At 33.5% G+C, this 21,587-nt stretch overlaps 1 protein-coding gene across 1 annotated transcript; it reads left to right on the top strand.

The window, feature by feature from the left end:
- The first annotated feature begins 6,767 nt into the window (after positions 1-6,767).
- Positions 6,768-7,557, top strand: LOC107001701 (kirola-like). The gene is made up of 2 exons (XM_015199665.2): positions 6,768-7,032; positions 7,135-7,557. Exons 1-2 carry the CDS (start codon positions 6,846-6,848, stop codon positions 7,386-7,388), a joined length of 441 nt encoding a protein of 146 aa, XP_015055151.1. The 5' UTR covers positions 6,768-6,845; the 3' UTR covers positions 7,389-7,557.
- The last annotated feature ends 14,030 nt before the right edge of the window (positions 7,558-21,587 follow it).

The following is a 21,587-nucleotide window of genomic DNA, read 5'->3' as shown; positions in this document are numbered from 1 at the left end:
TTTGCCTGTTTGTATTGATAACATGAAGTATAAGCGTTAATGGCAGACAAATAGGCCATCAAGATGACATTGGAAACCTCAACGATGTCAACGAGCCTCATGCTAATGATCCCCATCTCATGGGAGGTGCCATTTTTTTACCACAAGTTAAAAGGAATGCAGTGTTACACATCACGGGCACCATGTTGCAACTTTTGCAACTAAAAGGAGTTAAAGTGGATTAGGCCATGAGCATTCACATGAACATCTTTAAAACATCATGGATCTACGTGGACCATTTTCCTTCAAGAACATCTCTTAAAAGTTTGTCTGGGTAAGATTATTTCTATTTTCACTTATGGGAGGAAGCATGCAAGTGGTTGGCCGAGTACCCACGTGCCTCAATCACATCTTGGGAGGAGTTGGTCACCATATTTAACGTGTGATTTTTACCTACTACGAAGATGATGAATCTTCGAGACATCATCTAAAGCTTTCAATACTTGGAGGGCGAGCAAATTCATGAGACTTGGCTGCGATTCAAGAAGTTTGTGCTATAATTCCCAAACTCATGGATTGCGTGTTAACGTATTGTTGAAGTACTTTTACTTGTGTCTTGACTCGGTAAACAAGGGTGTCGCGGACCAACTTTCTCTGGGAGGTTTAATGCAACTTTCTTATGTGATAGCAACACAACTATTGGATAGAATGACCAAAATTAACCGGGTCGGGTATACCCCTGAAGAATAGGTATCTCCCTTCTCATTCAAATTCACCTAGGAGCATATGGATAAAGATCAAGAGAGAGATAATAACATGGATAAATCATGAAAAAACTTGAAATTGTGTCTAAAAATATCGTTGGAGCTGGTACTCGAAGTGTTAATTATGTGGGTCTCGGCTGTGCTAATTCAAATGAATCCAAATTTCATGCCATATATAATGAAGTGGTGAACTTCACAACCAATCAAGGTGGAGGTTATCGTTCAAACTACCCTAGGTAAGGTGGTAACGATGGTTGGAATAGAGATGAAGGATGGAAATATCGAGATTAAGAATGGAGGGGTCAAAATCCCAATTGAAGTATGGGGAGAGGGATAGTTATGTTCCTCCCCATGAATGTCAAAAACCAAAGGATTCAAACGGTGGCAAGTCTGAATATATTCTCTCGTGTATCCTCAACAAGGTTCTGGTTTTAGAAAAGATTTTGAAAGAAATGAAAGAAGATGTATCGACCTTTAGCTAGGGTGTCAGGTCCCATTCAATCTCAATCAATCAATTGGAAACCCAGATGGGCCAGATTTTGATGCATTTGAACTTCTGACAACAGGGGAATTGTCTAGGGAGACTATGTCAAACCCTAAGAGTGAGGTTTAAAAGTGGACTTGCATCACGGCGTGATGTTAACTAAGGCACTGTTTGGGAGGCAACCAAAAACCTTTTTATTTCTTTATTTTTGTTTTAAATGTGATGTTTTATTGGCTGTGCAGGAGGAAGTGTGACAAGTGTTGGGAAAGAATCAGATTGGTCAGCAAAAAGGTTAAAGTGATGCATCATTGAATATGTCGGTGATCGTTGGACTCTAGAAAATTTAAAGGTATAGTTTGTAAAACTCGGTGTGTCCAAGAAATTATTGCCGAACCACAGACCCAAAGTTCAAGTCTTATAATTTTGGCCGGGAATAGGATGCACTGGCAGCGTGTGGTGAATCGTTGTATAATCACTATAGCTCAAATGTGATGGTTTTCAGTTCGAGAAACTCCCACAACAGTTATTGTATTTTATATACATCAATATATTGTATATTTATATACATTTATGTTGTATCCTTGCATATACACAGAGTTGACATCATTTTTTAACAGCTTTTCTATTTTATTTCACTTGTTTTAAACTATTTTATAATGAAATGAGTTATTAAGTGTTCATAAGTTGAGTAGAGTCAAGGTAAGTGTTTCTTTAATAATCTCTTTCAAGCCTATGTTATATAGCATTACAACTCGCGTACTCGTACATGTACGTTGAATGTATTGATGTCAGTTGGTCTTCATCATATTATGCTTTAGAAGCAGGTAAAGAGGACCGTCATCCAACACACAGTTGATCTTGTTGAGCACTCCAGAGTCAGTTGGTGAGCTTCCTTGAATTGTGGAGCACTCTTTTATTGCTTTCTAGATTAGTTCATCAGGATGTTTTGGGGTTTGTCCCAATATCCATCTCAGTTGTCTATTGGCTGGATAGATTGTAAAATGACTAGTTATGAGTCTTTAGTTTTGTAGTTCACTTGTTTTGCATTCTTAATTTATTTCATAAGTTATTTATACAGAATGTTCTTATGTTTTGAATCTTTCACTAAGTAAGTAAGCTAGACAAAGAATTCACTTGGGACCAACAATGGTCTTAGATTGTCAGTCTCTCCCAGGGTGTTGGCTCAGGGCGTGACATATTCCTCTTTCATTATGGATGTATAGTTTAAGGACTGCCATTTACTTACACAATAGGGTTCCTAGTAAAGCAGTCTCAAAGAAACCTTATGAACTATGACTGGTAAGAAACCTAGGTTAAGGCCCCTGCATGTTTGGGGTTGCCCAGTAGAAGTTAAAGTTTATAACCCACAAGAAAAGAAACTGGATCTCAAGAAAAATCAATGGTTTCTTCATTGGTTATGTTGAAAAATAAATGGGTATATATTTTACTGTCCTAATCGGTGTAAGAGAATAGTTGAAACTGGAAATACTAGGATCATTGAGAATGGTGAAGTTAGTGGGAGTGAAGAACCACGTAATGTGGAAATTAAAGAAGTTAGGGTGAGGTTCCCCTACCTTTTACTTCTTTTAAATATGTTGTTCCTGAAGTTGTTGTACAACTTAAAAATAAACAAGAACAACAAATTGATGAACTTAATAATCTTAATGAAGCGATAATAGATGAACCTGCAGTAGATAAACTACAAGAACTATAAATAAGAAAATCGCAAAGACAAAAGTTATTTGCTATTTCTGATGATTATTTGGTATATTTACAAGATTCGAAAATTGACTTAGGAATTGTCAATGATCTAATTTAATTTTCATAAGCTATTGAAAATAATAATTATGTAAGATGGATAAATGTTATGAAAGAAGAGTTGAAATCTATAGAACAAAATAAAGTACGGGACCTTGTTGAATTACCATAACGGTGCAAAAGAAATGGGTGTAAATGGATCTTTAAGATCAAACGTGATTCAATTTGCTACATAAATGTCACAAGGCTAGACTTTTTGCAAAACGTTTCACTCAAAATTATGGCCTTGACTATAAAGAAACATTTTCACCTTTCTCTAGCAAAGATTCACTCAGAATTATAATGGCTTTAGTAGTTCATTATGATTTAGAGTGAAATCAAATGGATGTGAAAACAACCTTTCTGAATTGAAATTTGGAGAATTAAGTTTATATGAATCAACCTTAGAGGTTTTCTTTCAAGGAAAGGAGCACATGGTGTGTAAACTTAAGAAGTAATTATACGAACTTGAACAAGCTTCCCGACATAGGTATCTTAAGTTTAATGAAACTATTGTAACTTTTGGACTTGCAAGGAACTAATGATCATATGCTCACTTATAGAAAAATTGATCATCTCCATGTGATTGGACATTCAGATGCAGATTATATTGATTGTGTGGATACAAGAAAATCCACATTTAGATATTTGTCTCAGTTAGATAGAGGAGCAATATCATGGAAGAGTGTGAAGAAGTCTTTTTTAGTTGCATCCACTATGGGAGCTGAGTTTGTGGCATGCTCTGAGGCCAAAGTTCCGAGTAATTGGTTGTACAACTGTATTTCAAGACTTGGACTAGTTGATAGTATTTCCAAGCCGCTAAAAATTTATTATGATAATACTGCAACAGTCTTCTTCCTAAAAATGATAAGTATTCTAAAGGTGACAAACATATGGAATTGAAATGCGTTTCATTTAAAGAAGAAGTCTAGAAGCATCAAGAGACAATTGAACATATTAGCACCAAACTTATGATTGTTGATTCTTTGACGAAAGGATTACCGCCCAAAATATTTGTTGACATGTTTAAAGAATGTGTCTTATAGATAAAAATGAATATTTTTGTAAAGATTTTATTATCTTCATACAATTGACACTATGAGCTCAACTATATATATGTTTTTGTTATAACCAGTTTTCTCTTGTATACATCATGTTGAGAATGACGATGACATGTTTTTTTTTAGATAAATATATTCTAAAAGGATTATTGTGGACCCGTTATGCATTTGAAAGGTTGTGTTAGGCAATATACTAATATTTTAGTGCATGGAAGGGACTATGTCAAATAAAGTGGTGTACAACCGACATGGCTCATAGTAGTTGATTTATTTAATAACGACGAATGATGTTGGACTTAACATTGTGCACATGAAGATTAACATGCATATTAAACCATTAAGTTAAAGGTTGTGCTCCAAGTTGGAGAATGTATGTTTCCATGGCCCACTAACTATATTCTGGTTTAATGATTAATATAATTTAAATCATAAATATGCATGGTGAAGTGGGGAAGTCGAAAAGTGACTTACAGGTGTGGAGAAGTGGGAAAGTTGGGAAGTTACTTAGTAACTTTCAACTACCCGTTACCTCTTTCAACTACCCATCAAGTAGGGAGTTACTTGGTAGTTTTAAAACTACCCACTACATCAACTATTCACCATGACGGAAAGGTGGGAATGATGTAAAAAAAAACACTCTTAATTAAAGGGCCTTCTCTCTGGCTTAAATATATAGTCTTATCCATCAAAATTATCCTTAAAGTATAAGGCAAGAGAGAGAAACAACTTGTGAAGAACGAAAAGAAAGAAATGACTTCCTCTCAATTCAAGTCAGGATTCTTGAAAATCACTATGACTTATTAGGGTATGGATTCTTGACTGAATTATCATAGTAATCTATTTATGTGAAAATCTATAATGCTACAATCATGAATAAATGATAGGATTTATGAATGTATATATTGTTTATGTTTTCATAATCCATTAAAATTCCTAAGTAGTGAAGCCAATTTCAAAAAAAAAAAAACAAAGATAGGATAACGTTTGAACAGAATGAATAAAATCTTATTGTTTTAATTAATGTTAACAAATTTGAGTGAAATAATGAAAATAAGTATTCATAATTTTTTTGAATATCCTAAAATTATGTCGGGTAACAATTATGATCAATGAATTAAAAATTAATAAATACACCTTAATTCGTTTTTATCTTCTTCATTTTTTTCAAATTTGATTTTTTATCCTTTTTTATATTTTTAGTTTTTTCAAAACTAATTTTTTACAATAACTTTTAAAAACACTTTTTTGTTACACAAAATGTTACAAACTAAAAATTTTAATTGTTACAACTTGAAAGTTTAGTTATACTGCTATAACTAGAAATATTATACTAATGTCATTTTATAAAATTTTCAAATTTGCTAAAACCATTAGTTATTTTTTTGTCCCACAAAATCGACATGAAAATTGATAAGATTGAGTTTAAGATATATATTTACGATTTTTTGTATCCAAAAATCCAACTGTCCATTATGATATACAATTTTAAATTCATAAACTTTAAAAGTGAAATCCATAGTCTAATTCATTAAAAAAAAACTAAAAAAATATATCCCAAAAAAATTGAATTTAGATTTGAATTTTTGTTTGTCTAGACTATGCTCACCTACTATATAGGATTAAACAAAACTTTCTCATATTAAATTTTCAACTTGTAGCATGGCTATGTAGAGAGAGCTACCTATGAAATCTACTACTAAAAATCACATGTTTTAAATATAGTTTTGATGGTAAATTTCTTACCTACATAAAATATTTAAGATATATAAAGAATTAGTATGCATTTTTTGCTGACAACATTGACCTTTCAATTTATTTTTCCTATTTTCGATTAGGTTTAGAGTTTTAAAAGTAAAAACAGACTTTTGAAATTTGTAGAGTTAAATTAAAATTATATTGAATGTATCAAAATATCCTTTGATCTTTTGGTGTTAAATATTTCATATGAAAAGTTAGGATTAAAAAGTCCTGTAAAATAAAAAACATATTATTTTTGAAAAATAACTAAAAGAGAAAGTAAAACAACAAAACTAAAACAGAGGGAAATAACAATTTTAAGGACTATACAGTTTGGAGCGATGAATATTCATTTAAAAATATCTGATATCAATATTATGAGAGGTCATTAATTAGGGGGAAAAGAGATACAGTTGTCCATAAAAAGGTTCCATTATATTCATATTGTTAACTAAGTTATATATTTAATAGAGGCGGAGTTAGGTAAGGCAGAGTTAGGTAGGGTTCATAGGCTCGGACGAATCCACTAGTTCTTTTGTAGACCCTATATTTGTATTAGAAGAATAATTAAATATATGTATATGAACATGTGAACCCCCAAATAATATTGATCTAGAACTCTCAAACTCCTAACTTTGACTCTGCCTATATTAAATAATTTGAACACATTCATTTTGTATAACTTTCATGATTTATTTTCGAGTGGATGTAATTATAAGATATCAGAAATATCTTAAACTGTTTCATTCTCAATTTTATAATAATCAAGTGAAGATTTAACTTAAAAAGATGAAGTAGTAAATGAATATGGAGGGAGATGAGATATGTATTCAATATTTCCACTGTGTTTTTCCTGCATAAATATTGCCACCTGAACTATAAATAGACCACATTCTTTAAAATTAAAAATATATTTAATATTTCAACTAGCTATACAAATCACACACTATATATAAAGCGTGCATGTATATCACTAAATTTGTAAACCTTCTCTTATAACAAAATCTCACGCAATTCTAAGTAATGGGTTTGAAAGGTAAGTTGACCTCTAAATTAGAGATGAAGTGTGCTGGAGATTTGCTTCATGATCACTTCAAATCAAATCCACACCAAACCTCCACCATGTCTCCTGATAAGGTAACGAACTTCACATTGCATGATGGTCAACTGGGAAAAACTAACTCTGTTATTGGCTGGAAAATTATCCTTGGTAAGCTTCTTATATTATTTCATTTTTCAATTGGCTATGGTAGAAACGATCAATTAATTAGCTTTCCTGTTTGAACTTAAATTATTTTATTAATATGTTCAGGGGGCAAAGAACGGCATTTCAAACAGGTCGTAGACATAGATGATGCAGCAAAATCAATGACCTTCAATTTTATTGAAGGATATATGAATGAATTATATAACTCAATGACAGTTATATTAACTTCAAAGGAAAACTGGATTACTTGGAGCATAATGTATGAAAAACTGGATGAAAATATTCCTGAGCCCCTTGACTTTATGGAGTTTCTTATTGGCCTCATCAAGGACCTTGCGACTCACCATGTCGGAAAATAGATATCAGTCCTCATTCCCAATTAATAACAAGATTGAATATTGTTACTATCCTAAATCCTTACGAATGAATAAGACTATTTGTGTGATATATGTTTCATAAGTACAATCGTGTATCGTATGTATCATAAATCTTTATGAATAAATAAAACTATTTGGTGTGATATATTTTCATGAATTGTGTTAATTGTTAGTAATATATATTTAATTTTTTTTACAGAAAGTGTAATCCCCAGTATCATTATATGTATTGCGATGAAGTATTCATAATTAATCTTATAAAATAACCAAACACCTGAAAATTAATATGCAAAAAACTATGAAAAAGAAATTAAAAAAATATCTGGACTATATCTACTGATTGTCACTATACTTTAAATTAGTTATATAATATCGGACTCGGTTCACCTCTAGTAGAAGAAGCATCTAATATGTCTCATGATGATATGAAGGTCAGTAGTTATTTGATCAAAATAACCTTTTAAATCATGGTTTATATAATCGATCCTTTCCGGCTCACAATGGATTTCTAAAGATAGAAATAGAAATCGGGAATTAGAGGTGTACATGCCCGGGTTAGTTTAGGTTTTCAAATATCAAACCCAACTATTTTTGTAAAAAAATTAAATTTATAAACCATAGCAAACTAATTGAACTCAAGGTTTTTTTGTCAAATACCAAACCAAACCATTTTGTCGGATTTTTAAATTTTTAAATCAAACCAAACTAATAAATCTAAGATTTTTTAGGTTTTTGGGGTTTTCCGATAAAGTGTACATGCAAAAATATAATTAACTTGTACTCCAGATATTTCTTTAGTCCAATCAAATTACAATTATCAAAGATGTTTCTTAAAAAATAAACACAAAATATGAGATAGTGATGACACAAAAATATTCACTAAAAACAATAATGAAATCATCATATAAAATAAATATTGTAAAGTCATAATGAAAATGATAATACTTTAAAAGTATTAAATCATACTAAAATAAATCTAATAAGTGTTAGTTACATTATTAAACATTTTAAAAAAAAATATAATGTTAGATTATGTATTTTAAATGTCTAAACCAATGTAAAACTAAAGAACAAATATTCAACATTATTCTCATTCTTATTGTTGAATCAATTTATTTTGTTAGCATAATAGTGATTTTATTTCGGAATGAGTTTTAATAGAATTACTAATATCTTTGAACCATATTATCTTTATTGGACCGTTAAAAATTCCAAGTTTAAAANTATATATATATATATATATATATATATATAGATATATATATAAGTAGTATTTGGAAGCTACATCAACGTAGATAGTTTTACGTATAAAATAAATTTTAAAAATTATATGTATAATATCGAGTTGATTTGGTCTCGGGTTGATTTTGTTTAGTTAACACAAAATCAATCCAACTATAATTGAGTTTTTTTTACTACCAAACTAATTCAAAACCAAACCATTAGTCGATTTTATTGTTTGACTCGACTTGCGATTTGATTCGCTTTTCAATTCCGTGTTGTATTTCGGCTAATTCCACATACGTGGAAGAACTTTTTGAGTGAGCGTGAATTGTCCTTTGTTGGGAAAGTGATTTTTTTACCATGGATGATATCTTTTCAAGTTATAAATTGTACAAGACTTAATGCATTTGGAATTTTTAATGTGAAAAGGTGTCTAAGATGTTTTTGACAAAGTATCTCTACTAGACCTTAATTATGAGATTATTAAGTAAGCTAGTAACTATTTTTGAACATTATTCTATATATTTTTCTTAGTTGAGTTCACTTTATGATACGTAAAGTTCCTTCAATACGATTCTTAAAATAAGAATCAATTATTCTGTCATCACACGTATTATCCCCCCAATATTTTATGCAATTCATTATTCAAGATTTTCTTTTATAATCGATTTCTAAAATTTCAGATTACATTTATTATTAGTTTTAAGATTATTGATTACTTATCTTATTTATACTCATTCTACTTTAGATATATGGAGATTTAATCTAGTGAGTCTCAAATTGTATTTAACCAAACACTTATTTTGAGAGATGATTGAATTTATTTTACTACTCAGAAAGTGTAATCACATATATATGAGATACATCATATGAAACCCCAGTTTAAAATCATACATGTTACTCTTATTTGATTTCCAAAGATGAAATATTCATAAGAATCTTCAAATAAACTATACAAGAATTGAAGAAGGAAGAAGGGGTAAAAGGCTGCATTTTTTTATTAATATTATATTTGATAAAGATATGTTTTTTGTACCAATTATTTGACCCATCCAACTATTGTTCAGACACGTATGCCGGTGATCGGAGTAGAGATCACATGTTCATGATCAGACTAAGGAGCACAGGTCCATGGAAAGTGTTTTGTGCCTTAGTCTTTGTCACATCAACCAACTGACTTGCCTAATATGGCATCGCATTCATCCTTAACACCTTTCCTCTAGATAAGATGATTCATGAAACCCCCATTGCAATGCCTCCATCTTTTCTTATTTCCAAACTTTAACATACTATGCGAGAGAACCGAAGCCACATTAATCGACAATCCTTTCATAAGCCTATTAACCAACACTACTTTTGTGTTGTTACCTTATAACTATGCTTACTACAAATAATATTTAAGCCATACATGTTCCTCTTGATTCGAGTGTACTACTTAAAAACTACCGAAAAATGAAGGCCAAAAGTGACACACTACTTTGCTTTTTTTGGTGAAAACAGATGAAAAAGCGACGCATCATGTTTGACACTTTCTGGGTCAATGTTACAAACAGGAGGACCATGTCCGCCACTTTTCTGTAAGTTCATTTTTTGAAAAATTTAGAAAAGCTACGGACTAAACGACACTGCTTATCACTTTTTTGGAACTTATTTTAAAAATATAAAACCCAAAGAAGAAATGCAAAAAACAACCCTATCCGTCATTGTTTCTGCAAAACTTTTTACAGGTAAAATTAGTAGTTTCTGCTGCCTGCCTGCAAATGCAATTCAATTCAGCCCAATAAACACACAAGATTATAGTTAAACTACATAAAATATAAAATAACAAACCTAAATTAACATTCAAAAGTATCTAAATCACAATTTAAAGACTAATAAAGTTTTTTAAAATTTCAAAAAGTTCATAAATTAAAAGTGACTTAAACTAGGGAGTGATATCTACAAAATCATCATCCTCCTCCTCATTTTCGTCATCGATGTCCTCAGGATCCGAAGTAGTAGGTCAACGAGCGAGGTTCTGCACTTGTTCTTAAATTTGTTGAACGGTCTAACTCATGCTTTGTTGTTCAGCTACTCTTCTCTGCTCTGACTCTGCTAGTGTCGATGTAAATTATGCTATTTGAGTTGACATTGAAACAATGTCAAGTGCCTCGGCTTATATGATGATATGATACCTTGAAAGTGTGATTAGAGTCGTTTTACATCACTTCGAGAGCCTAGACCATAGAGTGTACGTTTGTATGTCCTCCAACCCTCCATCACTTTTTCTACCTAAATTTGGGTGGACAATTCAGGTGTCATTTGGAACGAAATATCTAGATTTTGAGTAATACACTGATGAAACTCATTCTACAGATTAAATATAAACATTGACATCAATATATATATATATATATATATATATACACACATATCATAAATATATTCACTATTTATATATATTATTCATATTAAATAACTTACAAAAGTTCGTTCCGCTCTTTCGTCAACCCACACTCCCGGATTCAAATCATTTTCTTTCTTCTTAACATGAATATTCCTTAAAACTTCGAGTCCAATGGTAGTGTGCCTCAATTTTTTGTCCAATAAATAAAAACTGAAATTTATAGCAATATATAGAATCACTAGTTATTTGTTTAAGAGTTTGAACTAGAGCTGCCATCTCTCTTGCACTTGTTCCAACGATCTTTGTAATTCAGGTGCGCATTGAGTCATAGCCTTTTTGGCTTGTGCTCACATTTCCTTAAACTTATCTATGTTCCAATAGAGACGCAACTCATCAAAAATATGAGGAAACATTCAATCAGTACGTTGAAGCCAACTAAAAAATCTGGCAGATGTACTCCTCTCAAATGTGGTCGTAATGGCCAAATTGTACCTCCACACCCAAATACACACAGTCTGAAAAAAATCTAATAGTGTTAATTAGATCGATATTAAAAGACAGTAAGTTTAATAAACTTAACTCAAAATATATACTTTAAATTCATTAAACATCGTCTGGCGTATACTATTTAAAATCTTGGTCGACGAGTTATAAGCAGGTGTATAAAGTCTTCTAACACAGTCTTTTAAAGCTCGGGGAGCATCCTTTGAAAGATGAAACCTGCAAAACGCATAATAAATAAGTTAGTTCATGAATAATATATTAAAAATATGAGAAAGAAATAAAATAAACGAACAAATAGATAACAAAAAATATTACGATGATCCATCCGGCTCAATCATGACTCTACCAAGTCTGTTGATGAGTTCGCGATTGAGACTCATTTAGGGCTATATTTAGTAGATTAAGTGTACTCAAATGCATATTTTGTCGTGTAAAGTGATGAAAAATCTTGATTTTCAAGTATTTAGACTTTGAGGCAAAGCATGGACATAATTGAGCAAAAAAGAACAAGGCAGTCAAAAGAATGAAAAAAAGATAGACTGAGGATCGCGTAACAAATTTTTTGAGTCTTCATATGACCTTATTATCGCCTAATGTTCCATTGTGCTGATCCCTGAAGGAATACTTAAGTCGGTGTGTTGCCGAGCAGTTCCGAAAAGCAGTACTACATCACCTAAAGTTATAGAACGCGAAGATGTTAAAGGCTAAGGAAGGACGGCGAGGAGATATACCAAAGGAAAAATCGTTGAGTTTATCAGCAATTGTGAATAACGGCGCTGAGTGGTCCTTTGCAACACAATTTTTAAAATAAGTATAAATACGCATTGTTATTTTAGCTTTGTATCAAATTTTACTAGACTTTTACATTTGATACTGCATTACTCATATATTTTTTCAACTTTATTCTTAGAGTTTTCTTGAGACTTTGAATTGAAACTTTCAAGACATAAAGGATTTCAACTCTAAGAAATTAGAAGTGGGTATTGAAGAATCTTTATTTTGGACATGTGCAAAGACATACCATACCTAGTTGATGGATACACTAGTTGGTATTTATGTCTATGTCCTTACTATGTCAAGCTAAAATCCCAATTCTTGGGGTGTGATTATGTGATATGGGTTGAATTTTTTGTTGGGTCTTTCTCATTGATAGTTTATTTACTGTTTAAATGTGATTTCGTTCAGTAGTTGTGTATGAATTTAATTGGATTGTACTAAATATGATTTCACCTTCGTGTCTTTGGCTTGCTCGAGAGAGACGACTTAATCCCAAGACTACTTAATCGTTAGTCGGTGGTTATTGGGCTTACGTGGGTTCAACTCGAGAGTGTGAATCCTAAAACCTTTCCCACACGTTTAGCTTGAGAGAGTGAATGCGCTAAGGCAAAGGCTGGCATAATCGTGATAAATCAATGTTGAGGAAAACAAATCTCATTCGAGGTATGTTTCTCCAGAGAGAATTTACCCCAACTATAATCTAGCTTAATCACAACTTTACAAAAATTTATTATTAATAGGTTGTATCTGGTAGTTTATGTGAGCACATATTCCTATGAAATCCCAAGAATCTCGTCTCTATATTTGTATTTTTGTTTATTTTAGTTTTTAGCTTATAATTGCTTAAAACCCTCCACCCGGATATTATGATATTTATGTCCCCCTTCTGACGTATTATGTTTTAAATAGTAAATGTATTTTAGCTATGAAGAGCTTGAACGGATTTGTACTCAACCCTTAATTCTCGAAACCACTCCCTGTGGGAACGATTCCGATCCTTGGTTGGGTTACTATACTACTTACGATTATTGGCACTTAGAATTGGAAGAAGTTTCCCGAACTTTCAATTAAAATGGCGCCTCTGTTGGGGAGTGGTGTTATTTGAGAATTTTTGGTTATGTGGATTTCAATCTTGTTGGTTATAGTTGAAGTAATTAATTTTCTATTTTATTTTGCTTGTCTGTATTGAAAACAAGACGTATGAGCGTTAATGGCACCCAAATAGTCCATCAAGATTGCATCGGAAACCTCAACGATATCAAAGAGCCTCATGTTGATAACCCCCATCTAATGGGAGGTATTGGTGCGATTGTCTTACCACCAACCGAAAGAAATTCAGTGTTACATATCACGAGCTCCATGTTACAAATTTTGAGACTAAAGGGACTTTTTAGTAGATTGGCATATGAGGATGATTATGAAAATTTTAGAATCTTCGTGGTTATATGTGGACTATTCTCCTTTAAGATAATCTCTAAAGAGTCCATCCGGGAGAGGTTATTCTTCTTCTCTCTAATGAGGGAAGCATGAAAGTGGATGCCTATGTTGCCACAAGAATCAATCACGTTGTGGGAGGAGTTGGTCACCATATTTAATGTGTGATTTTCCGCTCCTTCGAAGATGATGACTCTTTGGTACAATATCCAAAGTTTTAAGCATTTTGTGGGCGTGCGAATTCATGAAAATTGGTGGTGATTCAAGAAGTTGGTGCTACAATGCCCACCCATGGCTTGCCTGACAACGTATTGTTGTGGTACTTTAACTGGAGTGTTGACTCGATAAAAAAGGGTGTCATTGACCAACATTATTCGGGAGGTTTAATACAACAACCTTATGTGATAACGACACAACTATTGGATGGAATAACCAAAATCAACAGGTCCTAGTATACCCGTGAAGATCGGGTATCTCCCCTCTCATTCAAATTGATAAAGGAGAAAATGGAGAACGATTAAGAAAGACAAGAACTAGGAAAAATCATGACAGAAGTTGAAATTTTGTCTAATAATGTCATGGGAATTGGTGCTTGAGGTATTAATGTTATGGGTGTCGGGTGTGGTAATTCAGATGAATCCAAATTTCATGACTTGTGTAATGAAGAGGCAAACTTCTTAGACAACCAAGGTAGAGGTTATCATTCAAACTACTCTAGGTAGGGTGGTAACCAAGGTTGTAATAGAGATAAAGGATGCAAATATCGAGATCAGGAATGGAGGGATCAAAACCCCAAGTCAAATGAGTGGGGAGGGATATGTATGTTCCTGTAAGAATGTCAAAATCCAAAGGATTAAGACGGTGGAAAGTCAAAATATATACTCTCACGTATCCTCAACAAGGTTGAAGGTTAGACAAGATTTGGAAAGAAATGAAAGAAGATGTGTCAACCCTTAGCCAGACAGTCACCTCTCATTATGTCTCAATCAAGCATTTGGAATCCCAGATGGTCCACAATTCGTAGCATTTTAACCCGCGCCAAAAAGGGGATTGCCTAGTGACACTCTAGCAAACCCCAAGAATGACGTTTGAAAGTGGACTTGCATCATGCCATGAAATTTATTAAATATTAATTTTGTAGGCAACCCAAAACTCTTTTTATTGCATTATGATTGTCTTTAAAATAATTTTATTTTGGTTTTGCAAGATGAAGTGAGGCAAGTGTTTGGAAAGAAGGAGATTGGCAAGTATAAGGTCCAGGCGGCGCATCGCCAAATATGTTGGTGATTGTTGGAATCAAGACAACTTTAAGGCACAGTGTGTAAAATTTGGCATGTCCAAGAAATTATTGGCGAATCGCCGACCTGGTTAAAAATCTTGAGCATTCCACCTGTTATATTGACTAGAGTTCTATAAAACTCTCACGCCTCGAGCCTACACCCTGGACGTGGCCGGCACTCGAAGACCATTGCTGACCCCAAGCGAACCATTGGCCGGGCATTCTTAACTCGGCAGAAGACGTAAACATTAGAGAAATAACTCAAACATAATAACTTTAAAGTATTAACTTAGCCAAATTGGCAACTTAAATCTTAATCGTACACAACTAAAATGAATAAGAAAAAAGACTACTGCAATCTGTCTATGAAGCCTCTAAAGTAGAGATGGATGTTGTGACATGACCTCCAACCATCCTAACAACTAAAAATGAAATAAAATAACTAAGTAATGAGGACGTCCTCCGGAATGAAGGGAGGCTCACCAACTGACTTTAAGTTGCTCAATGGATTAATTGTGTGCCCAATGTCAATCCTAGTTACCTCCGTCTACATCATGATACAATGCAGGCCAACTGGAATCAGTAAATTGAATGTACGAGTATGCGAGTTGGAATGCTAAACAACACTAAAGATTGAAAAGGAGTAAGAATGAACACTTTCCTTGGCTCTATTCAACTCATGAATAACTAACTCAATTTAATATAAAGGGATAATGAACAAGTACACCCTCAACCTATGACTGAAATCTCAGAGACACACTTATACTATACTACGATTCTATTACCCCCCGAACGTATTTTATTAATAATTTTTTACCCCTTTTCGGTTTACATGGCACTATTTTGTCGGTCTTACGCTCTTTGACTTTTTCTTTTACGCTAGTGCCACGTAGGCCCAAAAGGGTAGAAAATTACTTATAAAATAAGTGTAGGGAGGTAATAGGACCTTAGTATAATATGAGTGTCTTTGAGATTTCGGGCATTAATTGAGAGGGTACTTGTTCATTTTCCCTAAAATAAAACAATTTAACAAGAAGTTCAATATAAAGAAAAGTTGTTTGAAAACATGTTGTACACTCTGAATGTATACAAGGACATAATTTACTCTATGATGTATGTAAAAATATAAATAAAATTATGTATATAAACAAATAAATTTAACTATTGTGGGAGTTTCTCTAACCGACAACCATCACTTAAGAGTTATAGTGATGATACGACGATCTAACTCACGCTGCCAGCGCATCCGATACCCGGCCAAAGGTATAATCCCCGAACAGCCTAATGAATCTTTTAGTGTAATGTGAAAAGAGTTCATCTATAAATGTCACATCCAGGAAGTACCCCCTAGACGTAACCAACATCATCGTCCTCAGAGAGAACTAATACTAGCCTCTTAGCACATTACAACATATATAGGTTAAAAAGTGAGGAAAATTATGACTTTTAATCTACATCAACTTCATGAGGTTTATTTAGAACTCAATTACATATAATATATTCATAGCGAGTATACATAGACTCCTTGTATAAGAAGATTACATAGTCTTCTACTTTTATGCTACATATAGTTAACATGCATAATATAATCTTAATAAGGATATCTCATATTAAACCATCTAAATGGAATAAAAAAATATGGGAATAGCCCTTACACAAATGTAAAAATGGCATTTAGGGCTTACAACCATATCTTGAAACAATAACAGTGAAATGATGGTCCTTACACTATAACAATGCAACATAAGTAGAGTGAGATAACAGCATCATCCTCGAAATTTGAGGACATAACCACACTTGGAGAAGTGATCCATGTTTTTCTTACAAAGTGGTCACGAACCCTTCAACGACCGAAATAGGGAGAAATAGGGGTTAGCACATCACTTTTACTAAGTATGGAAACACATACACACACAGCATAGAAATCATGCTAAAAAGGACATTTGTTCAAAACGATGCCAATTTACTTTGAAAATCCTTATGCACAATAATGAACACTTATAGGAAATAACTACATATTTGCCAAGACTATAGTATGTTCAACACAAGAGCAACATCATAAAGTATAACCAAGTCAATATGATTAATAGCATAATAGAACCATAGCCAACAAATTTCTAACATCATGTTAAATAAAAAAAGCATGTATAATAGTTTATGCAAAAATTACACACACAAGACCCTAAATCATAATCCCTCATGAAGTCTACAAGTGTAATGACCAAGTAAAGCCCCATAGCCTTACTCAATCAAGAAAACCTAATAAAGGATCACAAGCAATGCCTATCATCACGTAACATAGTATTAGAAGTAGTCATCATCATAGTTTACAAATAATAGACCAATAACATGTGCATACATGAAACCAAAATACTATAGTATGAGAACATTAGATCATCCTTCTGAGATTTTCCTCAAAGCTAACTAGCGCAATGTATAGGTAGAGTCCCATACCCTTACCTAGACTAAGTCAAACCCCTTAAGTCATCCTAGTTATTATTCACTTTATTAATTCATTTTACCTATGAGAACATCTTGCCTTAAACGACATAGACTACATGAGCTTATGTGGAATCCGGTGTCATGGAACCCTACACTGTAAGAAGGTGGACTACTTGCCAAGGTAGGACGAAAACATGAACATGGCATCTAGGTGGATCCACTAGCTAGTATTCCTATGGGGCCAACATAGTTAAAGAACTAGGAGATGTGTTTGGGACCCTCTTTATTATATATGCATTATAGTCTCCAATGTGATGACTAAATTAGTGATCCTACCTTCCCTATGTGGGAGGGGACACTCCTCACTACTACTTCACTGGGTGCTAAGATATATTCCCTTTCGAAACATATTTCTTTAACAATCATAACTATGTTTCGGTAATACGAGAATAGCTCCCTGTATAGTCATAGTCATTATCTCAATAGGAATTGCATTAGAACACTTTTCATTACAAACCTCATATGTGAGATTAGCACATCAACATCATTATATCACAGTAATGTACCTAGTTATTTCATAACCAACCTAATATCCTTACATCATAAGCATAATCTCACAATCACATAATCAAGATATTTCAACCGTATCATCATAACATACCTACTTGATACAATTATAAAACATACTTCGATTGAAGTTCATCACAAAGTACAATCCATCATAATTGAAGTAAAGGTTTAGGATATCAAGACTTACACAATCTCCTTCAAGAGACATCATCATGGTCTTACAATCAACCAATTCAATTCTATCGAATAATATGTTTACTAACATCAATCAATGTTAATTAACACAATAATGAAATCAATTATATCACTACAACTCAATTCAATACTAGCTCATAACCAACGGTTAGGGAATTTGGGTCAATTTGTGCTCTATTCCACAGACTAGGTTAAAGAACCAATGTAATTGAACCATAATACAACATAATCTAATCATAATAATCAAAAGAAACGATAAACAATACAATTTGGATGATAAAGTTTATATTAGGAAGAAACCCATATGAAATCATCTTTTGAAAACCAATTTTGAAGGAACCCTTTGGGGAAAGGAATCCTAAAGGTTAAAGGATCACATACCTTGTTATTTTATAAAGATTTATGGACAAAAATACTTTTCTTTCTGCCCTTAAGTCTTTGACCTAGCCCTTCAATGGAGTTCTTCTTTATGGGAGAGAGAAAGTAAAGAAAAAAGATCAATTATGTTTTGGGATTGTATTTAGACTTAGGGTAGGTTATATAGTTAACTAACTAACCTAGTTAACTAACCCCTAAACACTAATTAACCCCCTAACTAAATCACTTAATTAAATTACCGAACTAAAACTCACCAACAAAATTACAGAACTGACCTATGAGATCCCGACCCTACGGGCCATAGGTCAGTCGACGGTGCCTTGGACCAACCGTCCTACAAAACCGTCATTTTGGTCACAAAGTTACCAAAATGGATTTTTGTGAATATGGCTATGTGACCATCGACGGAGTCAATCGATACCCGTCAATTGGACCACGCCTCGACGCTTGCAAGTTGTTGGTAGACACTTCCTCAAGGCAGCTTCTTGACCAAAATGGAAGGGTCCTCCTCAAGGACCCTTAGGGTGGTCCTTGGGGAGTTGTACCCGGAAATTTCAACCCTAAACCAACTTTGATACATGTTATACACCATACCACAAAATCTCATCAAATTCTGACTCTCAAACCCCCATAAAATAGGATAAGGTACACTAGCACCTTTTGGACTCGTCTCTGGACATCATGGACGTTCCTTAACGTTTTGACTCTGAAATTTCTTAAATGACTTTTATACTCTATTATTGTCCTTGAAACAGAGTTATAGACCTTAGACACTCGTTTGAGGCTCTAGACTAGGTCTTAGATTTTCGGAGTGTTACATTATCCCCCCTTAGGAAAATTTGTCCCTGGATGACACTGTAAATCTTTCAAAGGGAAAGGATAGACTCGATACTAGCCGCCCAACCAAAAACATGCAAAATCAATATGAGTTACAACTCAAATCATAACAACATGGTATTTGAACAAAATAACTCAAAATATCAATTATAACACCTATGAGCTCAACATCACAACATGAGGAATTTCCTCCTCACAACAAAATGGGCTCAACATATTATTAAAGAGTAAATTATGTAAAAAATTAACCTATCACCATTCTCAATATCATTTCATAAAGGCAACAACAAACCAATTACACAATAAGTGTAACAACAAGTAAAAGCTCATTTTCACATGAAACTTCTTTTTATTAAAACTTTATAATAAATATGCACATCATTGCAAAAGAAAGTCAAATTCAATTTTATTTTTTATTTTCATTATTAGCAGGAATAACTAACCTTAATAAACAAAGACATGAGGGTAAAGGGACTTCTTGTCATCCTCGTCATCCCATGTTGCCCCCTCGGCTAGGTGGTTCTTCCATAACACCTTTACAGAAGCCACCTCCTTGTTCCTCAACTTCTTCACTTGTCTATCAAGGATTTCAACCGGAATCTCCTCATAGGAGAGGTATCTTCTACACCTAGACCCTCAATAGGAAGAAAGGACTAGGGATCAGTGATGAACTTCTTGAGCACGGAGACATAGAACACCGGATGAACCAAAGTCAATTCACTAGGTAATATCAACTCGTATGTAAACTTGCCAACCCTTTGAAAATTTTCATAGAAACTCACATAACGATGACTCAAGTTCCTCTTTGTGCCAAATCTCACCACTCCCTTCATGGGTGAAATTTTTAGATACACCTAATCACCCTCTTCAAATTCTAAATCACTTCTCCTATGGTTGGCATAAGACTTTTGCTGGCTATATGCTGTTTTCAACCGATTCCTTATCATGTGAACTTTCTCCAAAGTCTTATAAACTAATTTGGGACCCAAGAGTGAAGACTCCCCCACTTCAAACAATACAATTGGAGATCTACATCTCCTACCATACAAGGCTTCAAAAGGAGCCATAGATATAGTTGAATTGTAACTATTGTTATATGAGAAAACAACCAAAGGCAAATATTTATCCCAATTTCCCTTGAAATCAATTATAGAATCTCTAAGAATATCTTCAATGGTTTGAATAGTACGCTCCGCTTGACCATCGGTTTGGGAATGAAAAGCGGTGCTTAACTTCACCTTTGTACCTAACCCTTTTTAGAATGACCTCCAAAACCTAGAAGTGAATTGTGTGCCCCTATCCCATATAATGGATAACAGAATACCATGGCGACACACAATATCCTCTTTGATGATCCTTGCATAATCATCCACTGAGTAAGAGGACTTGACGGGAATAAAACAAGCGAATTTGGTCAACATATCCACAACCAGTCATATTGAGTCATGTTGGTTTTGTGTCCGAGATAACCGTTCCACGAAGTCCATAACAATATCATCCCATTTCCCAGTGGGAACTTGTATTTCATGAATTAAACCATTTGTATTTTGGTGTTCGTATTTCATTTATTGGAAATTTGGACATTTTGCAACAAATTTCGCTATTTCCCTTTATAAGCCTTCCCACCAAAACACTTCCCTAAGGTCATGATACATCTTTGAACAACCCAGATGGATGGAATAACAGGAACCATGAGCTTCCTCAAGACACCAATTTATCAAGTCATCAACATTGGTCTTATATAACCTTCCTTTATACCTCAAGACACCATCCCCCCTAAGGAGAATGACTCATTAAGCTTACCAAGAACCGATTCCTTCAACTCCATGAATGGTTGATCAAGGTGTTTCTTAGACTTCACCTCAACCACCAAAGACGATTCAGAGTTATGATGGACCATAAAACCACCATTTGGTGAATCTTTCAACCAAATGCCCAACCGAGCCAACCAATGAACATCTTTCACTAGGTCTTTCTTGGAACCTTTTACATGAGATACACTACCCATGGTCATAATACTTAGAGCATCCACAACAACATTAGCTTTGTCGGGGTGGTAGAGAACACTCATGTCGTAATCATTCAACAATTCCAACCATATTCTTTGTTAGAGATTTAACTCTTTTTGTGTAAATACATATTGAAGACTATTGTG

The sequence above is a fragment of the Solanum pennellii genome, chromosome 10 (genome assembly GCF_001406875.1).
Source record: "Solanum pennellii chromosome 10, SPENNV200".
NCBI classification, from domain to species: domain Eukaryota; kingdom Viridiplantae; phylum Streptophyta; class Magnoliopsida; order Solanales; family Solanaceae; genus Solanum; species Solanum pennellii.
Note: the sequence above shows the minus strand (reverse complement) of the source record. Positions and strands in the feature narration are given on the sequence as shown.